General features: G+C 39.3%; 1 protein-coding gene across 5 annotated transcripts in view; it reads left to right on the forward strand.

Annotated features, from left to right (window-relative positions):
* The window catches only part of Tmem63 (transmembrane protein 63), a 249,443-nt gene that overhangs the window by 117,466 nt on the left and 113,887 nt on the right, over positions 1–18,090 (forward strand). For all 5 annotated transcript variants that reach the window (XR_011393591.1, XM_070097342.1, XM_070097339.1 and 2 more), the window contains one exon: positions 6,228–6,421. Coding sequence is in view for 4 of the 5 variants with exons in the window: in XM_070097342.1 (XP_069953443.1) it covers positions 6,228–6,421 (194 nt within the window). In the remaining variant the exon portion in view is untranslated. The remainder of the gene's footprint in view (positions 1–6,227; positions 6,422–18,090) is intronic.

An 18,090-nucleotide genomic window follows, 5' to 3' on the forward strand; every position in this document is an offset into this window, starting at 1 on the left:
CATGCATTTGCCCTCAATGTGAAAAATTACCTAATTGAAAAGAAATTAGACCTTAAGTGCCTCCTGGTATTAGACAATGCTCCTGGTCATCCTTCAGACTTGGCAGAGCGACTTTCTAGGGACATGAGCTTCATTAAGGTGAAGTTTTTGCCTCCTAATACCACTCCTCTCCTGCAGCCCATGGACCAGCAGGTTATTTCCAACTTCAAGAAATTGTACACAAAAGCTATGTTTGAAAGGTGCTTTGTAGTGACCTCAGAAACTCAACTGACTCTAAGAGAGTTTTGGAAAGATCATTTTACCATCCTCAATTGTGTAAACATTATAGGTAAGGCTTGGGAGGAAGTGACTAAGAGGACATTGAACTCTGCTTGGAAAAAACTGTGGCCAGAATGTGTAGACAAAAGGGATTTTGAAGGGTTTGAGGCTAACCCTGAGAATCCTATGCCAGTTGAGGAATCCATTGTGGCATTGGGGAAGTCCTTGGGGTTGGAGGTTAGTGGGGAGGATGTGGAAGAGTTGGTGGTGGAGGACAGTGAAGAACTAACCACTGATGAGCTGCTAGATCATCTTCAACAGCAAGAGGGCACACCTGAGGAAACTGCTTCAGAGGAGGGGAGAGAGAAATTGAAGAAGTTGCCTACTTCTAAGATAAAGGAAATGTGTGCAAAGTGGCTTGAAGTGCAAACCTTTTTTGATGAAAATCACCCTGACACAGCTACTGCAAGCCGTGCTGGTGACTATTACACTGACACTGTTGTGAACCACTTTAGGAAAGTCATAAAGGAACGAGAGGTACAGGCCTCTATGGACAGATATGTTGTGCGACAGAAGTCCAGTGACTCTGAAGCTGGTCCTAGTGGCATTAAAAGAACAAGGGAAGTAACCCTAGAAAAAGACTTGCTGCCTCAAGTGCTAATGGAAGGGGATTCCCCTTCTAAACACTAACACCTCTCCCCTCCTCCCATCCCATCAATCATCACCAGATCTTCAATAAAGGTAAGTGTCATGTAACTGTGCATGTAATCTTCAGTTTGTGTGTATTAAAATTAATATTTCATGTGGTAAAAAAATTTTTTTTTTCAATACTTTTGGGTGTCTTGCACGGATTAATTTGATTTCCATTATTTCTTATGTTAAGTGAATGTATAGGAGCCTTTGAACCAAGTGAGAGAGTAATTGTGGTAGGGGACCTGAATGCTAAAGTAGGAGAAACTTTTAGAGAGGGTGTGGTAGGTAAGTTTGGGGTGCCAGGTGTAAATGATAATGGGAGCCCTTTGATTGAACTTTGTATAGAAAGGGGTTTAGTTATAGGTAATACATATTTTAAGAAAAAGAGGATAAATAAGTATACACGATATGATGTAGGGCGAAATGACAGTAGTTTGTTGGATTATGTATTAGTAGATAAAAGACTGTTGAGTAGACTTCAGGATGTACATGTTTATCGAGGGGCCACAGATATATCAGATCACTTTCTAGTTGTAGCTACACTGAGAGTAAAAGGTAGATGGGATACAAGGAGAATAGAAGCATCAGGGAAGAGAGAGGTGAAGGTTTATAAACTAAAAGAGGAGGCAGTTAGGGTAAGATATAAACAGCTGTTGGAGGATAGATGGGCTAATGAGAGCATAGGCAATGGGGTCGAAGAGGAATGGGGTAGGTTTAAAAATGTAGTGTTAGAGTGTTCAGCAGAAGTTTGTGGTTACAGAAAAGTGGGTGCAGGAGGGAAGAGGAGCGATTGGTGGAATGATGATGTAAAGAGAGTAGTAAGGGAGAAAAAGTTAGCATATGAGAAGTTTTTACAAAGTAGAAGTGATGCAAGGAGGGAAGAGTATATGGAGAAAAAGAGAGAGGTTAAGAGAGTGGTGAAGCAATGTAAAAAGAGAGCAAATGAGAGAGTGGGTGAGCTGTTATCAACAAATTTTGTTGAAAATAAGAAAAAGTTTTGGAGTGAGATTAACAAGTTAAGGAAGCCTAGAGAACAAATGGATTTGTCAGTTAAAAATAGGAGAGGAGAGTTATTAAATGGAGAGTTAGAGGTATTGGGAAGATGGAGGGAATATTTTGAGGAATTGTTAAATGTTGATGAAGATAGGGAAGCTGTGATTTCGTGTATAGGGCAAGGAGGAATAACATCTTGTAGGAGTGAGGAAGAGCCAGTTGTGAGTGTGGGGGAAGTTCGTGAGGCAGTAGGTAAAATGAAAGGGGGTAAGGAAGCCGGGATTGATGGGATAAAGATAGAAATGTTAAAAGCAGGTGGGGATATAGTTTTGGAGTGGTTGGTGCAATTATTTAATAAATGTATGGAAGAGGGTAAGGTACCTAGGGATTGGCAGAGAGCATGCATAGTTCCTTTGTATAAAGGCAAAGGGGATAAAAGAGAGTGCAAAAATTATAGGGGGATAAGTCTGTTGAGTGTACCTGGTAAAGTGTATGGTAGAGTTATAATTGAAAGAATTAAGAGTAAGACGGAGAATAGGATAGCAGATGAACAAGGAGGCTTTAGGAAAGGTAGGGGGTGTGTGGACCAGGTGTTTACAGTGAAACATATAAGTGAACAGTATTTAGATAAGGCTAAAGAGGTCTTTGTGGCATTTATGGATTTGGAAAAGGCGTATGACAGGGTGGATAGGGGGGCAATGTGGCAGATGTTGCAAGTGTATGGTGTAGGAGGTAGGTTACTGAAAGCAGTGAAGAGTTTTTACGAGGATAGTGAGGCTCAAGTTAGAGTATGTAGAAAAGAGGGAAATTTTTTCCCAGTAAAAGTAGGCCTTAGACAAGGATGTGTGATGTCACCGTGGTTGTTTAATATATTTATAGATGGGGTTGTAAGAGAAGTAAATGCGAGGGTCTTGGCAAGAGGCGTGGAGTTAAAAGATAAAGAATCACACACAGGGTGGAGTTGTCACAGCTGCTCTTTGCTGATGACACTGTGCTCTTGGGAGATTCTGAAGAGAAGCTGCAGAGATTGGTGGATGAATTTGGTAGGGTGTGCAAAAGAAGAAAATTAAAGGTGAATACAGGAAAGAGTAAGGTTATGAGGATAACAAAAAGATTAGGTGATGAAAGATTGAATATCAGATTGGAGGGAGAGAGTATGGAGGAGGTGAACGTATTCAGATATTTGGGAGTGGACGTGTCAGCGGATGGGTCTATGAAAGATGAGGTGAATCATAGAATTGATGAGGGAAAAAGAGTGAGTGGTGCACTTAGGAGTCTGTGGAGACAGAGAACTTTGTCCTTGGAGGCAAAGAGGGGAATGTATGAGAGTATAGTTTTACCAACGCTCTTATATGGGTGTGAAGCATGGGTGATGAATGTTGCAGCGAGGAGAAGGCTGGAGGCAGTGGAGATGTCATGTCTGAGGGCAATGTGTGGTGTGAATATAATGCAGAGAATTCGTAGTTTGGAAGTTAGGAGGAGGTGCGGGATTACCAAAACTGTTGTCCAGAGGGCTGAGGAAGGGTTGTTGAGGTGGTTCGGACATGTAGAGAGAATGGAGCGAAACAGAATAACTTCAAGAGTGTATCAGTCTGTAGTGGAAGGAAGGCGGGGTAGGGGTCGGCCTAGTAAGGGTTGGAGGGAGGGGGTAAAGGAGGTTTTGTGTGCGAGGGGCTTGGACTTCCAGCAGGCATGCGTGAGCGTGTTTGATAGGAGTGAATGGAGACAAATGGTTTTTAATACTTGACGTGCTGTTGGAGTGTGAGCAAAGTAACATTTATGAAGGGATTCAGGGAAACCGGCAGGCCGGACTTGAGTCCTGGAGATGGGAAGTACAGTGCCTGCACTCTGAAGGAGGGGTGTTAATGTTGCAGTTTAAAAACTGTAGTGTAAAGCACCCTTCTGGCAAGACAGTGATGGAGTGAATGATGGTGAAAGTTTTTCTTTTTCGGGCCACCCTGCCTTGGTGGGAATCGGCCAGTGTGATAATAAAAAAAAAAAAATATTTCTTATGGGGAAAATTAACTTGACTAACGATAATTCTGACTAACGATGAGCTATCAGGAACCGATTAATATCGCTGGTCGAGGGTCCACTGTATACCTGTTATTCCGCATGTTTGAGACAAAAAAGACACTAGCAATCCTACCATCATGTAAAACAATTACAGGTTTCAGTTTCACATTCACCTGGCAGGATGGTAGTCCTTCCCTGGGTGGTTGCTGTCTCCCAACCTATTACAGTCAAACCTCGGTTTTTGTATGCCCTAGTTTTCGTACAATTCGGTTTTCGATGACTTTCGTCAAAATTTTTTCCCAGTTTTTGTACATCTGCTTGGTTTTCGTACAGTTGAAAAAGGTTTGTACCAAACTCGTCCGCCTGCTCGCGTGACTCAGCCACTCATTTCCCGGAATCAAGCACCCACACAGAGCATCCCATGCGTTTGTGACTCAGTCTGCAGCTGAGGAAATTACTTCAGAAGAGGAGGAAGGGGGAAGGGAGAATGTGCCTTCTTCAGTGATTAAGGACGTGTACAAAGTGGAATGTGTTGCAAAGTTTTGTGGAGAAATATCACCCTAACAAAGCTGTTGCAAGCCTTGTCTGCAACATGTTCAATGACAATGCATTGTCCCCTGGACAGATTTTTTTTGTGCAACAGGGGTCCAGTGACTCTCAAGGTGGTCCAAGTGCCAGTAAAAGACAAAGAAGGGAAGTAACCCTGGGTAGGGCCTTGAAACCTGAATTCCTTATGATGGGGATTCCCCTTCCAAACAATAACCTCTCCTCCTCCCTCTCCCCTCCTCGCTGTCTTCCATATGCCAAGTCTTCAGTAAAGGTAAAAGTGATGTTAAATGTTCATTTATCCATTTCATGTCATTTATGTTTATTTCTCATTGTTTTTTGTATGTATTCTCTACAAAATGCATTTTTTGTTAATATTTTTGGGTGTCTGGAATGGATTAATTGGATTTACATTATTTCTTATGGGAAATACGTATTGCTTCAATTTTCGTACGATTCGGTTATTGTCAGACTTTTTCAAACGGATTAATCACAAAAACTGAGGTTCCACTGTACCTTGGATTAGTAATTTATTGTTATAATAATACCTCAGTGGGAGATAGCTGGTGTGTTAAAAAAATACAGTAATAACAATAGTAATAATACACTGTAGTACTTAAGGAAAAATACAGTACAGAAGTACAGTAAAACCTCTCATTAGCATATTTTGGCAATTTTGGAAAAGGAGAAATGGCTGGACAGCCATTGAAATCATCAGGCAAAGTATGATAAAGTCCATAACACATGATTTTGTCTACAACAATAATGTGATAGTCCAGCTGTCGTTTGAAACAGCGGACCAGGTCTAATGACTTCAACATTTGTCCAGTACATGGAGGCCAGGGTGGTCACACCCAGAACCTGTCTGTTTTCATTGTTCCCTGAGCCTTAGACTGCCTACATTGGCTTAATGTTTGTGCTCAGTCACACAAACACTCATTATCCAGTCTCTAATTTCCTCTGGATTTAGTGCTTTGTGTGACTGTTAACATATTAAGTAAAGTGCTTCTAAAGCAAGTGGTGCCAGGAGGAAATGTGTGGTTCTCAGTGTTAAGCAGAAACTGAACTAATAAAAAGTTGAGTCTGGCATCTCAGTGTCATGTTTTCTTAGCCTTGTACATTAATTTCACTAGTAGAGCCCTACAGTTCCTTTGACTGAAAATAAAACCCATTCTGAGTCACCACTGTCAATCATGGCAGTTTGAACTTCATCTCACCCACAAAAAGGAAAGCAAAACTACTGTAAATTACATACAGTACAGTACTGTGCTGTAGTACAGGTTAAAATACCTGTATTCTTAGTGTCTGGATCCTTTCTACATTAGTGGACCAAATTCAGAAGACAACTGGAAGATCATGAAAATTCAATTCATAATTTGGAAGTTTCAAACAATCAGCATTACTGTACACAAACTCCCCTCTTTTAGTCCATTAATGAGAGGGTTCACTATACATTTTTTGAAGTTTATATAGCTGTAATTTTTGCATAACTTATAATAATGCTGTATTTTAGGCATGTTTAAAAGTAATAAACGTTTCTCGTTAAAATTTACTGTTATATTGATTGCTAACTATTAACTGAATTAAAATTACTGCTTTAAAATTTATATGTAAATATTTTATTATGTATATACATAAATAGATTGCAGCTTGCATTAACCAATTTGTAGTTACAGAAATAAAGTTATGCTTTTATTGAATGACTTTTTCTGCCTCCACAGAGTCCGGTTTTGTCGGAATTCCTGCCAACTCTGCTACTTTGGACCATGGCTGCACTTATGCCTGTTATTGTGTCTTATTCAGATCAGTTCATGTCTCACTGGACACGCTCTTCAGAAAACCACTCTATCATGAGAAAGACTTTCGTTTTCCTTCTTTTTATGGTCATTATTTTGCCTTCACTTGGCCTGACCAGGTATGTTTGTGAAATTATTCTACAGTTGATGATAATGTGATCAAGGCGTAAGTTAATTTTTTTTAACCTAACTTCTCTCTCCTGCTAATGAAGAGTGCTAAGAGTGTTAATGTGCAATTAAAAGTAATTGGAAGTAAGGCTATTCTTTCGGTCTTTTGACTTCATTTAATTTTTCTTTTAATTAATTTTCTCTCTTGTGCTGGCTGTAGTTCACACTACCCTATTTTTTCGGGTATTCCAGTAATCTAGAGCTATGTAAGTAGGAAGAGAGATTCACGAAAAGGTTTGTTGCTACCAGAGTGATAGAAAGATAGTCTGAAAGTAGATGAGAAAAAAAAAGTTAAATGCATCTAATGTTGAAGCAAATGATATAATTCATATACTTTATAAAACTTATCTGTGTTCAGTTTCAACTTTATTTCTTTACACACCCTCCCAAACTCATCCACTAATCTTTGCAACTTCTCTTTAGAATATCCCCAACACCCTAGCATTTACGTATTTCTTTTACAACTCCGTCTATAAATATGTTAACCTTTTCAGGGTCTGTCCCGTAGATCTATGGCTTTGAAGCCAAGGTCCAATCTGCAGATCTACGGCATGAGCTCAGCTCGCTCAGATAACCTGTGAGCGGTAAATTTGGGCCTAGATACGAGAGAACACATCTATGTGGTAAGTGTGCACTACATAAAACAAATCCTGCAGCACACAGTGGATACTGAGAGAAAAAAAACTGCGACTGTAATTTTGGATTAAAACAGAGACTATGAGGTGGTTTTTCGTATGTTTTTTACAGTCGTATTCGCAATTTCTTGGTCTCATTTGATAGAAGGGAATGTGTATGACAGAAATAGAGATGATTTTGATTGGTTTTAGTACTGAAAATGTCTTGAAACTGAGTTTAAAGTAGAGGAAATGTTCAATTTTTGCCAATGTTTAGGAGTAAACAACAGCTGGTTGGTCTAATGTACGTTCACAAATGTGTTAATATTATTTATACAATTATTATGTACAACATTGCTTAAAAGTAAATCTTCTATATTTTGGTGTGAATAAAAATTCATTGTGACTAAAAAATCAAAATGGAATTCATTTGTAAAGCCTGAAAACATAACTAATAAACAAAGGAAGTGTTAGTTTAGTGCCAGGAATGCCTGCATTGTTTATTCTGGATCTTGTTTTGAAATTGGAATAATTTGAACTTTGTGTTTAAATTGGCTAAATTACCAATTTCTGCTTACTTTATTAGATGAAACAGTTGACTGGTAAATTCTTGTGCTCCATCAATAAAGTAGAAGTAATACTAGCAAAATAGCTAATAATTTGGTCAACTGGAATGTAATTAGCCTATAATGAGAGTCAAAGTTGGCAAAATCACCAATGCGTAAATATCGCTGATGCATCAAAATTCGCGAGAGCATAATTTTGTCAGTTTTCTATCAAATTTCCTACTTTTTGCTATATTACCTCAAGAAAAAGATTCTCTACCACTTCATAAGAAAAAAATAGCAAAAATATTTTTTGAAAATTCTTGGACCCTGGCTATCACTCTGAGATTTGGCCTCTGAACCCTTAAAGGGTTGAACAACCATGTTGACATTACACACCCCTGTCCACACACTGTACACCCCAGTAAAAGTAGGCCAGGCCTACTTTTACTGGAACGTAATCTCCATAGGAAGTGGAACAGAATTCTTCCTCTGTAAGCCATGCGTGTCGTAAGAGGCGACTAACATGCTGGGAGCATGGGGCTAGTAACCCCCTTTTCTGTATACATCACTGAAGTTAAAAAGAGAAACTTTTGTTTTTTGTTTTGGGCAATCCTCCTTCGGTCAGGATACGGCCGGTTTGTTGAAAGAATAAGAATCTCCCTCTCTCCTACACAAACTAACCTGAGCCTCACTATCCTCATAAAAACTCTTTACAGCCTTTAGTAACTTATTACATATTCCATACACTTGCAACATCTGCTATATTGCTCCCCTATCAGATGCCTTTTCTAAATCCATAAATGCAATGAAAACATCCCTACCTTTATCTAAATATTGTTCACTTATATGCTGTAAACACTTGATATATACATCCCTTATCCATTCTAAAGCCTCCTTATTCATCTGTAATCCTGCTCTCTGTCTTATCTCCAATTCTTTCAGTAACAACCCTACCATACACATTACTTGTTCTTTCTTTCAACGCACCAGCCGTATCCCACCAAGGCGGGGTGGCCCAAAAGGAAAAACAAGAGTTTCTCCTTTTAAATTTAGTAATATATACAGGAGAAGGGGTTACTAGCCCCTTGCTCCCGGCATTTTAGTCACCTCTTACGACACGCATAGCTTACGGAGGAAGAATTCTGTTCCACTTTCCCATGGAGATAAGAGGAAATAAACAAGAACAATAACTAGAAAGAAAATAGCAGAAAACCCAGAGGGGTGTGTGTATGTATATGCTTGTACATATATGTGTAGTGTGACCTAAGTGTAAGTAGAAGTAGCAAAACGTACCTGAAATCTTGCATGTTATTGAGACAGAAAAAAGGACACCAGCAATCCTACCATCATGTAAAACAATTACAGGCTTTCGTTTTACACTCGCTTGGCAGGACGGTAGTACCTCCCTGGGCGGTTGCTGTCTACCAACCTACTACCTAGGGCATTACTTGTTATACTCAGTAAACTTCTTCCCCTATGGTACCTTCCCCTCTTTCAAACATTTATTGAACAAAAATACCAACCACTCCAACACTGTATACCCCCCTTCTTTTAACATTTCTGTCATAATCCCTTCAATTCCAGCTACTTTACCCCCTTTTATTCTACCTAATGCCTCATGCACCTCCCCCACACTTACATCTGGTTCCTCACTCCTAAAAGATGTTACACCGCCCTGTCCAATACATAAAATTACTGACTCCTCTCTTCATCACCATTTAACAGTTCCTCAAAACATTTCTGCCATCTTCCCAATACATACTTTCAATTCCCCATCTACTAACTTCCCTATTCTGTTTTAAACTGTCAAATCCATTTGTTCCCTAGGTTTTCTTAACCTGTTTATCTCACTCCAAAATTTTTTTCTTAGCAAAATTTGTTGGCAATGCCTCACCCATGCTATTATTTTCTTTCCTTTTGGATTCCCTCACCACTCTCTTCACATCTCTTTTACTCTATACTCCACCCTTCTTATATCACTTCTTCTCTAAAAATCTCTCATACATGACCATTTTCTGTTTTATCACACCCTTTACCTCATCATTCCACCAACCACTCCTCTTTCTTACTTGCTGTTGCCATTTTCTCTCTTACTTGCTGTTGCCATTTTCCTTTTGCTCCATCTACTTCTTACTCTACTATAGCTACAACTAAATATGATCCGATATATCTTGTTTCTCCTCTATAAACATGCACATCCTGAATTCTACCCATCAGCCTTTTATCCACCAGGACATAATCTAATAAACTACGTACAGTGGACCCCCGGTTAACGATATTTTTTCAATCCAGAAGTATGTTCAGGTGCCAGTACTGACTGAATTTGTTCCCATAAGGAATATTGTGAAGTAGATTAGTCCATTTCAGACCCCCAAACATACACGTACAAACACACTTACATAAATACACTTACATAATTGGTCGCATTCGGAGGTGATCGTTATGCGGGGGTCCACTGTACTTTTATTACATGCTTTATCATATCTTGTATACTTATTTATCATCTTTTTCTTAAAATATGTATTTCTTATTACCGAACCTCTTTCTGTACATAATTAAAGGCTCCTCATTTTCATTTTTCCCTGGCACCCCAAACTTACCTACTACTACCTCCACAGTAGTTTTACCCACCTTATCATTTAGGTCCCCCACCACAAGTACTCTCTCACTTGGTTCAAAGCTTGCTATGCACTCACTCAACATCTCCCAAAATCTCTTTCTCTCCTCTACACTTCTCTCTTCTCCAGGTGCATAAACACCAGTGTCGGGGAACCTTGACACTGGTGAGGGACTCTTGATCTTGGGAATTGGATCTGTGCTCCAGTTCCCTAAATTAATAATAATTATAGTACATTCACTTGTTAGACGAAGAATGAGGGGAGACATGATCGAAGTGTATAAGTGAAAGATGGGTATTAATAAAGGGGACATTAATAAGGTCTTGAGGATCTCTCTCCAAGAGTGAACCCGCAGTAATGGATTTAAATTAGACAAGTTTAGATTTAGAAAGGACATAGGAAAGTATTGGTTTGGAAATAGGGTAGTTGATGAGTGGAACAGTCTACCTAGTTGGGTTAGTGAGGCTAAGACCTTGGGTAGTTTCAAATTTTGGTTGGATAAATGCATGAGTGAGAGGGGTTGGATTTGAGTGGGACTTGCGAATGAGTGGATAGAGTTATCATTGCTTATTTCTTGGGTAGCATTGAAAATTAGGTTGGGCAAATGTTTTGTTAGTGGGATGGATTGCAAAGGACCTGCCTAGTATGGGCCAACGGGCCTGGTGCAATGATCCTCCTTTCTTGTGTTCTTATTAATCCATTCCAGAGAGTCTGATGAAATGTGAAATTTACTAAAACTGAAACCATTTTCCCCATAAGAGATACAGTGGACCCTCTGTTTTGTTGATCTCCGTTATTGCCGATTTCGTTTTTGGCCAACTTTTTTCGTTGATTTTTTGGTTCCGTTTTCGTCGATCATACAGAACCTGTCCAGTGCCCAGTGTGCAGACAAAGCCACTTCCTACACGCATTCTCAGCCAGTGTAGCGTTGTTTCTCAGTGAGTAAACATATCCTGCCAGGTCATATGAAACATTTCATAATAATCTATTGTTTTTGCCACTTGTTTATTGTGACTGCTAAATAAGTGACAATGGCCCCAAAGAAAGCTCCTAGTGCTAGTGCTTTGGTAAAGAAAGTAAGGAACACCATAGAACTGAAGAAAGAAATAAGAAATATGATAGTGGCATATGCATTGCTGAACTCGGCAGGATGTACAGGAAGTCACCATCAACAATCAGTTCCATTGTGGCAAAGAGAAAAGAAATCATGGTAGCTGATGTTGTGAAAGGGGTGAATGTAATAACCAAACAAAGATCCCAAACAATTGAAGTGCAGAAGTTGTTGGTGTGGGTCAGAGAGAGTGAGTTAGCAGGGGATAATGTTGTGCAGTCTATAATTTATGAAAAGGCAAGGCAGTTGCTTGACAATCTCATAAAGAATCTGCCTGAAACAAATGCTGATGCAGGTGAATTTAAGGCCAGCAAAGGCTGGTTCGAAAAATTCAAGAAGCGAAGTGGCATACACCGTGTTGTAAGACACGGTGAGGGTGCCAGTTCACACAAACAAGCAGCTGAAAAATTTGTGCGGGAATTCAAATGTTATGTAGAGGCTGAAAAATTCTAACCCCAACAAATGTTCAGTTGTCACAAAACAGGCCTGTTTTGGAAGAAAATGCCAAAGAGGACCTACATTATGCAGGAGGAAAAGGCACTCCCTGATCACAAGCCTATGAAAGACAGGCTAACTCTCTTGTTGTGTGGTAATGCTAGTGGGGATTTCAAAGTGAAGCCTTTACTGGTGTATCACTCTGAAAATACCATAGTGTTCAAGAAAAACAGTGTTAAGAGTAAATTGTGTGTGATGTGGAAGACTAACAGTAGGGCATGGGTCACTAGGGAAATTTTCCTGGAATGGTTCAATGAAGTGTTTGGCCCAAGTGTGAAGAAATGCCTCCTGGATAATAAATTGCCAGTCCAGTGCCTCCTGTTAATGGACAATGCTCCTGCTCATCCTCCAGACTTGGAAAACCAACTGTCTAAGGAATTCAGTTTTGCAACAGTGAAGTTCTTGCCTCCTAACACCACTCCTCTCATCCAGCCCATGGACCAGCAGATCATTGCAAACTTCAAAAAACTGTACACCAAAGCAATGCTTCAAAGGTGCTTTGACATAACCTCGGACTCTGAATTAACCCTTAGAGAGTTCTGAAAGACTCACTTCAATATCTTCCACTTCATAGTCCTTATAGATAAGGCTTGGCAGGGAGTGACTTCCAGGACGATGAACTCTGCTTGGGGAAAATTTTGGCCAGATTGTGTCAAGAAGAATTTTGAAGGGTTTGAGGCTGACCCTGTTGACCCTGCACCTGTTGTGCAATCAATTGTGGCATTGGGGAATTCCATGGGGTTGGATGTGAGTGGCAGCGATGTGGAAGAGTTGGCGAGGACCTCAGTGAAGAACTAATCACTGATGAGCTGCAATTGCTTCATCTGCAACAGCAACAGACCACAGCTGAGGAAATGGCTTTAGAGGAGGAGGCAGAGAGATGGAAGAAGGTGCCTTCTTCAAAGATTAAGGAGATTTGTGCAGTGTGGACTAAAGTGCATTCTTTTGTGGAGGAACATCACCCTGAGAAAGGTGTTGGAATCCATGCTGGTGACTTTTACAATGACAATGCCATGTCCCATTTTAGGCAAATCTTAGAGAGGCCAGAAACAGAGCACTCTGGACAAATATTTTGTGCGACAGGGGTCCATTGACTCTCAAGCTGGTCCTAGTGGCATTAAAAAACAAAGGAGGGAAGTGACCCCGTATAAGAACTTGGTACCTATAGTCCTTATGGAGGGTGATTCCCCTTCCAAAGAATAAACACACTTCCCTCTCCCCTCCTCCCTGTCTTCCTTCCAGCAACATCAGCCTTCACTTAAGGTAAGTGTCATGTGTAATGTTCATTCTTGTGTGCATGTGTATGTGTGTGCGTGTTGCGAGGGTTCCTTGGAGATATGATGGTTGAAGATAAAAACACTTGGTTGGTAGATATCACTTATACAAGCTGTGAGAACAAACACATTGTCTAAAGCTAGGTATTGTCTTTCAGTCAGTAAGGGAATATTAGGATTGTGGACTGATTCGTATTTACTTTGACTGGCATAATGCACTAAGTGATCAATCAGAGGTGACTGGGACATTATCTCAGAGAACTTACACAAGGACATAAAAGCAAGAAGAATAAAGAGAATATACGACACAATAAGGCTTAAATGGGAGGAAATGCCTAACTAATCTGCATAAGTAATGAGAATGTACAAGACACACTGCAGAGCAAGGAAAACTCACTGAAATGTGCTCCACAGATGAGACAACACTGTGATGGCAAGGGAAATCTTACTTTAATATGAATTAATAGCAAGGTGAGTTGTCTTTACTCTCAATTCAATAAAAAAATTCAATAATAAATGATAAATCAATAAAAAATAATAAAATAGAATCAATAAATCTTGTGCAAAATTAAAATAGACTGGGAAATCAATTCTCTAAAAAAAATTTGGCACACAATTATTAAAGTATTATTCACTGAGAACACAAGTAAATGTGAAAAAAGAATCACAGAATATTGCACTGAAATGTACTTTAGTACTTTTGCAATTGACAGTTGCTAATCAGGAATTGCAGCACAAAATAACAATATAAAAAAAATTATGAAAGAAAATCAAACACAGTTAAATTGCACAAGGGTTATTGCAGAACAAGTAAATAATTCAATAAAAATTGCACACAAAAGGAAATACAGCTTAGAAGAACAATAATAAAAAAAAGTTATTAAGAAGTAACTGGTTGAACACTTTAACTCTTAATTTCAGTGTAGGCAAACAGTTACTCAAACAGAGCAAAGGAAATACTTTACTTTATAAAGAAGTTAAAATTACACTGAGTGAATTTGTTCAATGAAATATGTCTCATAAATATGCAAGATTACAGGTACGTCTTGCTACTTCTACTTACACTTAGGTCACACTACACATACATGTACACGTTTATTTATACACACTCATCTGAGTTTTCTTTGATTTTATCTTAATAGTTCTTGGTCTTATTACTTTTCCTTTTATATCCATGGGGAAGTGGAATAAGAATCTTTCCTCCGTAAGCCATGCGTGTTGTAAAAGTCAACTAAAATGCCGGGAACAATGGGCTAGTAACCCCTTTTCCTGTAAAGATTACTAAAAAGAATAAGAAGAAGAAAATTGTCAAAGTGGGAAGTCTGAATGTGCGTGGATGTTGTGCAAATGATAAGAAAGAGATGATTGTGGATGTTATGAATGAGAAGAAACTGGATGTCCTGGCTTTAAGTGAAACAAAGCTGAAGGGGGTGGGAGAGTTTCAATGGAGAGGAATAAATGGGATTAGGTCAGGGGTTTCAAATAGAGTTAGAGCTAAAGAAGGAGTAGCAATAATGTTGAAGGATAAGCTATGGCAGGAAAAGAGGGACTACAAATGTATAAATTCAAGGATTATGTGGAGTAAAATAAAGATTGGATGTGAAAAGTGGGTTATAGTAAGCGTGTATGCACCTGGAGAAGAGAGAAGTGTAGAGGAGAGAGAGAGATTCTGGGAAATGTTGAGTGAATGCGTGGGGAGTTTTGAATCAAGTGTGAGAGTAATGGTGGTTGGGGATTTCAATGCTAAAGTGGGTAAAAATGTTATGGAGGGAGTAGTAGGTAATTTTGGGGTGCCAGGGGTAAATGTAAATGGGGAGCCTTTAATTGAGCTATGTGTAGAAAGAAATTTGGTAATAAGTAATACATATTTTATGAAAAAGAGGATAAATAAATATACAAGGTATGATGTAGCACGTAATGAAAGTAGTTTGTTAGATTATGTATTGGTGGATAAAAGGTTGATGGGTAGGCTCCAGGATGTACATGTTTATAGAGGGGCAACTGATATATCGGATCATTATTTAGTTGTAGCTACAGTTAGAGTAAGAGGTAGATGGGAAAAGAGGAAGGTGGCAACAACAAGTAAGAGGGAGGTGAAAGTGTATAAACTAAGGGAGGAGGAAGTTCGGGCGAGATATAAGCGACTATTGGCAGAAAGGTGGGCTAGTGCAAAGATGAGTAGTGGGGGGGTTGAAGAGGGTTGGAATAGTTTTAAAAATGCAGTATTAGAATGTGGGGCAGAAGTTTGTGGTTATAGGAGGGTGGGGGCAGGAGGAAAGAGGAGTGATTGGTGGAATGATGAAGTAAAGGGTGTGATAAAAGAGAAAAAGGTAGCTTACGAGAGGTTTTTACAAAGCAGAAGTGTTATAAGAAGAGCAGAGTATATGGAGAGTAAAAGAAAGGTGAAGAGAGTGGTGAGAGAGTGCAAAAGGAGAGCAGATGAAAGAGTGGGAGAGGCACTGTCAAGAAATTTTAATGAAAATAAGAAAAAATTTTGGAGTGAGTTAAACAAGTTAAGAAAGCCTAGGGAAAGTATGGATTTGTCAGTTAAAAACAGAGTAGGGGAGTTAGTAGATGGGGAGAGGGAGGTATTAGGTAGATGGCGAGAATATTTTGAGGAACTTTTAAATGTTAAGGAAGAAAGGGAGGCGGTAATTTCATGCACTGGCCAGGGAGGTATACCATCTTTTAGGAGTGAAGAAGAGCAGACTGTAAGTGTGGTGGAGGTACGTGAGGCATTACGTAGAATGAAAGGGGGTAAAGCAGCTGGAACTGATGGGATCATGACAGAAATGTTAAAAGCAGGGGGGGATATAGTGTTGGAGTGGTTGGTACTTTTGTTTAACAAATGTATGAAAGAGGGGAAGGTACCTAGGGATTGGCGGAGAGCATGTATAGTCCCTTTATATAAAGGGAAAGGGGACAAAAGAGATTGTAAAAATTATAGAGGAATAAGTTTACTGAGTATACCAGGAAAAGTATACGGTAGGGTTATAATTGAAAGAATTAGAGGTAAGACAGAATGTAGAATTGCGGACGAACAAGGAGGTTTCAGAGTGGGTAGGGGATGTGTAGATCAAGTGTTTACATTGAAGCATATATGTGAACAGTATTTAGATAAAGGTAGGGAAGTTTTTATTGCATTTATGGATTTAGAAAAGGCATATGATAGAGTGGATAGAGGAGCAATGTGGCAGATGTTGCAAGTTTATGGAATAGGTGGTAAGTTACTAAATGCTGTAAAGAGCTTTTATGAGGATAGTGAGGCCCAGGTTAGGGTGTGTAGAAGAGAGGGAGAATACTTCCCGGTAAAAGTAGGTCTTAGACAGGGATGTGTAATGTCACCATGGTTGTTTAATATATTTATAGATGGGGTTGTAAAAGAAGTAAATGCTAGGGTGTTCGGGAGAGGGGTGGGATTAAATTATGGGGAATCAAATTCAAAATGGGAATTGACACAGTTACTTTTTGCTGATGATACTGTGCTTATGGGAGATTCTAAAGAAAAATTGCAAAGGTTAGTGGATGAGTTTGAGAATGTGTGTAAAGGTAGAAAGTTGAAAGTGAACATAGAAAAGAGTAAGGTGATGAGGGTATCAAATGATTTAGATAAAGAAAAATTGGATATCAAATTGGGGAGGAGGAGTATGGAAGAAGTGAATGTTTTCAGATACTTGGGAGTTGACGTGTCAGCGGATGGATTTATGAAGGATGAGGTGAATCATAGAATTGATGAGGGAAAAAAGGTGAGTGGTGCGTTGAGGTATATGTGGAGTCAAAAAACGTTATCTATGGAGGCAAAGAAGGGAATGTATGAAAGTATAGTAGTACCAACACTCTTATATGGATGTGAAGCTTGGGTGGTAAATGCAGCAGCGAGGAGACGGTTGGAGGCAGTGGAGATGTCCTGTCTAAGGGCAATGTGCGGTGTAAATATTATGCAGAAAATTCGGAGTGTGGAAATTAGGAGAAGGTGTGGAGTTAATAAAAGCATTAGTCAGAGGGCAGAAGAGGGGTTGTTGAGGTGGTTTGGTCATTTAGAGAGAATGAATCAAAGTAGAATGACATGGAAAGCATATAAATCTATAGGGGAAGGAAAGAGGGGTAGGGGTCGTCCTCGAAAGGGTTGGAAAGAGGGGGTAAAGGAGGTTTTGTGGGTGAGGGGCTTGGACTTCCAGCAAGCGTGCATGAGCGTGTTAGATAGGAGTGAATGGAGACGAATGATACTTGGGACCTGACGATCTGTTGGAGTGTGAGCAGGGTAATATTTAGTGAAGGGATTCAGGGAAACCGGTTATTTTCATATAGTCGGACTTGAGTCCTGGAAATGGGAAGTACAATGCCTGCACTTTAAAGGAGGGGTTTGGGATATTGGCAGTTTGGAGGGATATGTTGTGTATCTCTATACGTATATACTTCTAAACTGTTATATTCTGAGCACCTCTGCAAAAGCAGTGATAATGTGTGAGTGTGGTGAAAGTGTTGAATGATGATGAAAGTATTTTCTTTTTGGGGATTTTCTTTCTTTTTTGTGGGTCACCCTGCCTCGGTGGGAGACGACCGACTTGTTGAAAAAAAAAAAAAAAAAAAAAAAAAAAAAAAAAAAAATGAATAAAAATAAAAGGACATAAAATACAGAACAGAGAAAGGTTAACACTTACAGTAGTGCAGGAACACAAACATCAGTATGCACAATACTAGGATATAAACCATACCCCCGGCCGGGATTGAACCCGCGGTCATAGAGTCTCACTAGGATATAAATTTTCTTGCAATAAGGTCTTGTATTGGCAAAATTGGGAATAAATCTCTTGCTTGCACACAAAATAATGGCACTATTGTCTATGGAAGTGGAACAGATTAGACACTGAATAAGTAACAATAATTAACACAAAAGAATGTTCAACACATTAAAATGAGAATAAAACACACTGGGGAAAAAAATAGGAAATGAATTAAC

Source organism: Cherax quadricarinatus, chromosome 57 (assembly GCF_038502225.1).
Source record: "Cherax quadricarinatus isolate ZL_2023a chromosome 57, ASM3850222v1, whole genome shotgun sequence".
Taxonomy (NCBI): Eukaryota; Metazoa; Arthropoda; class Malacostraca; order Decapoda; family Parastacidae; genus Cherax; species Cherax quadricarinatus.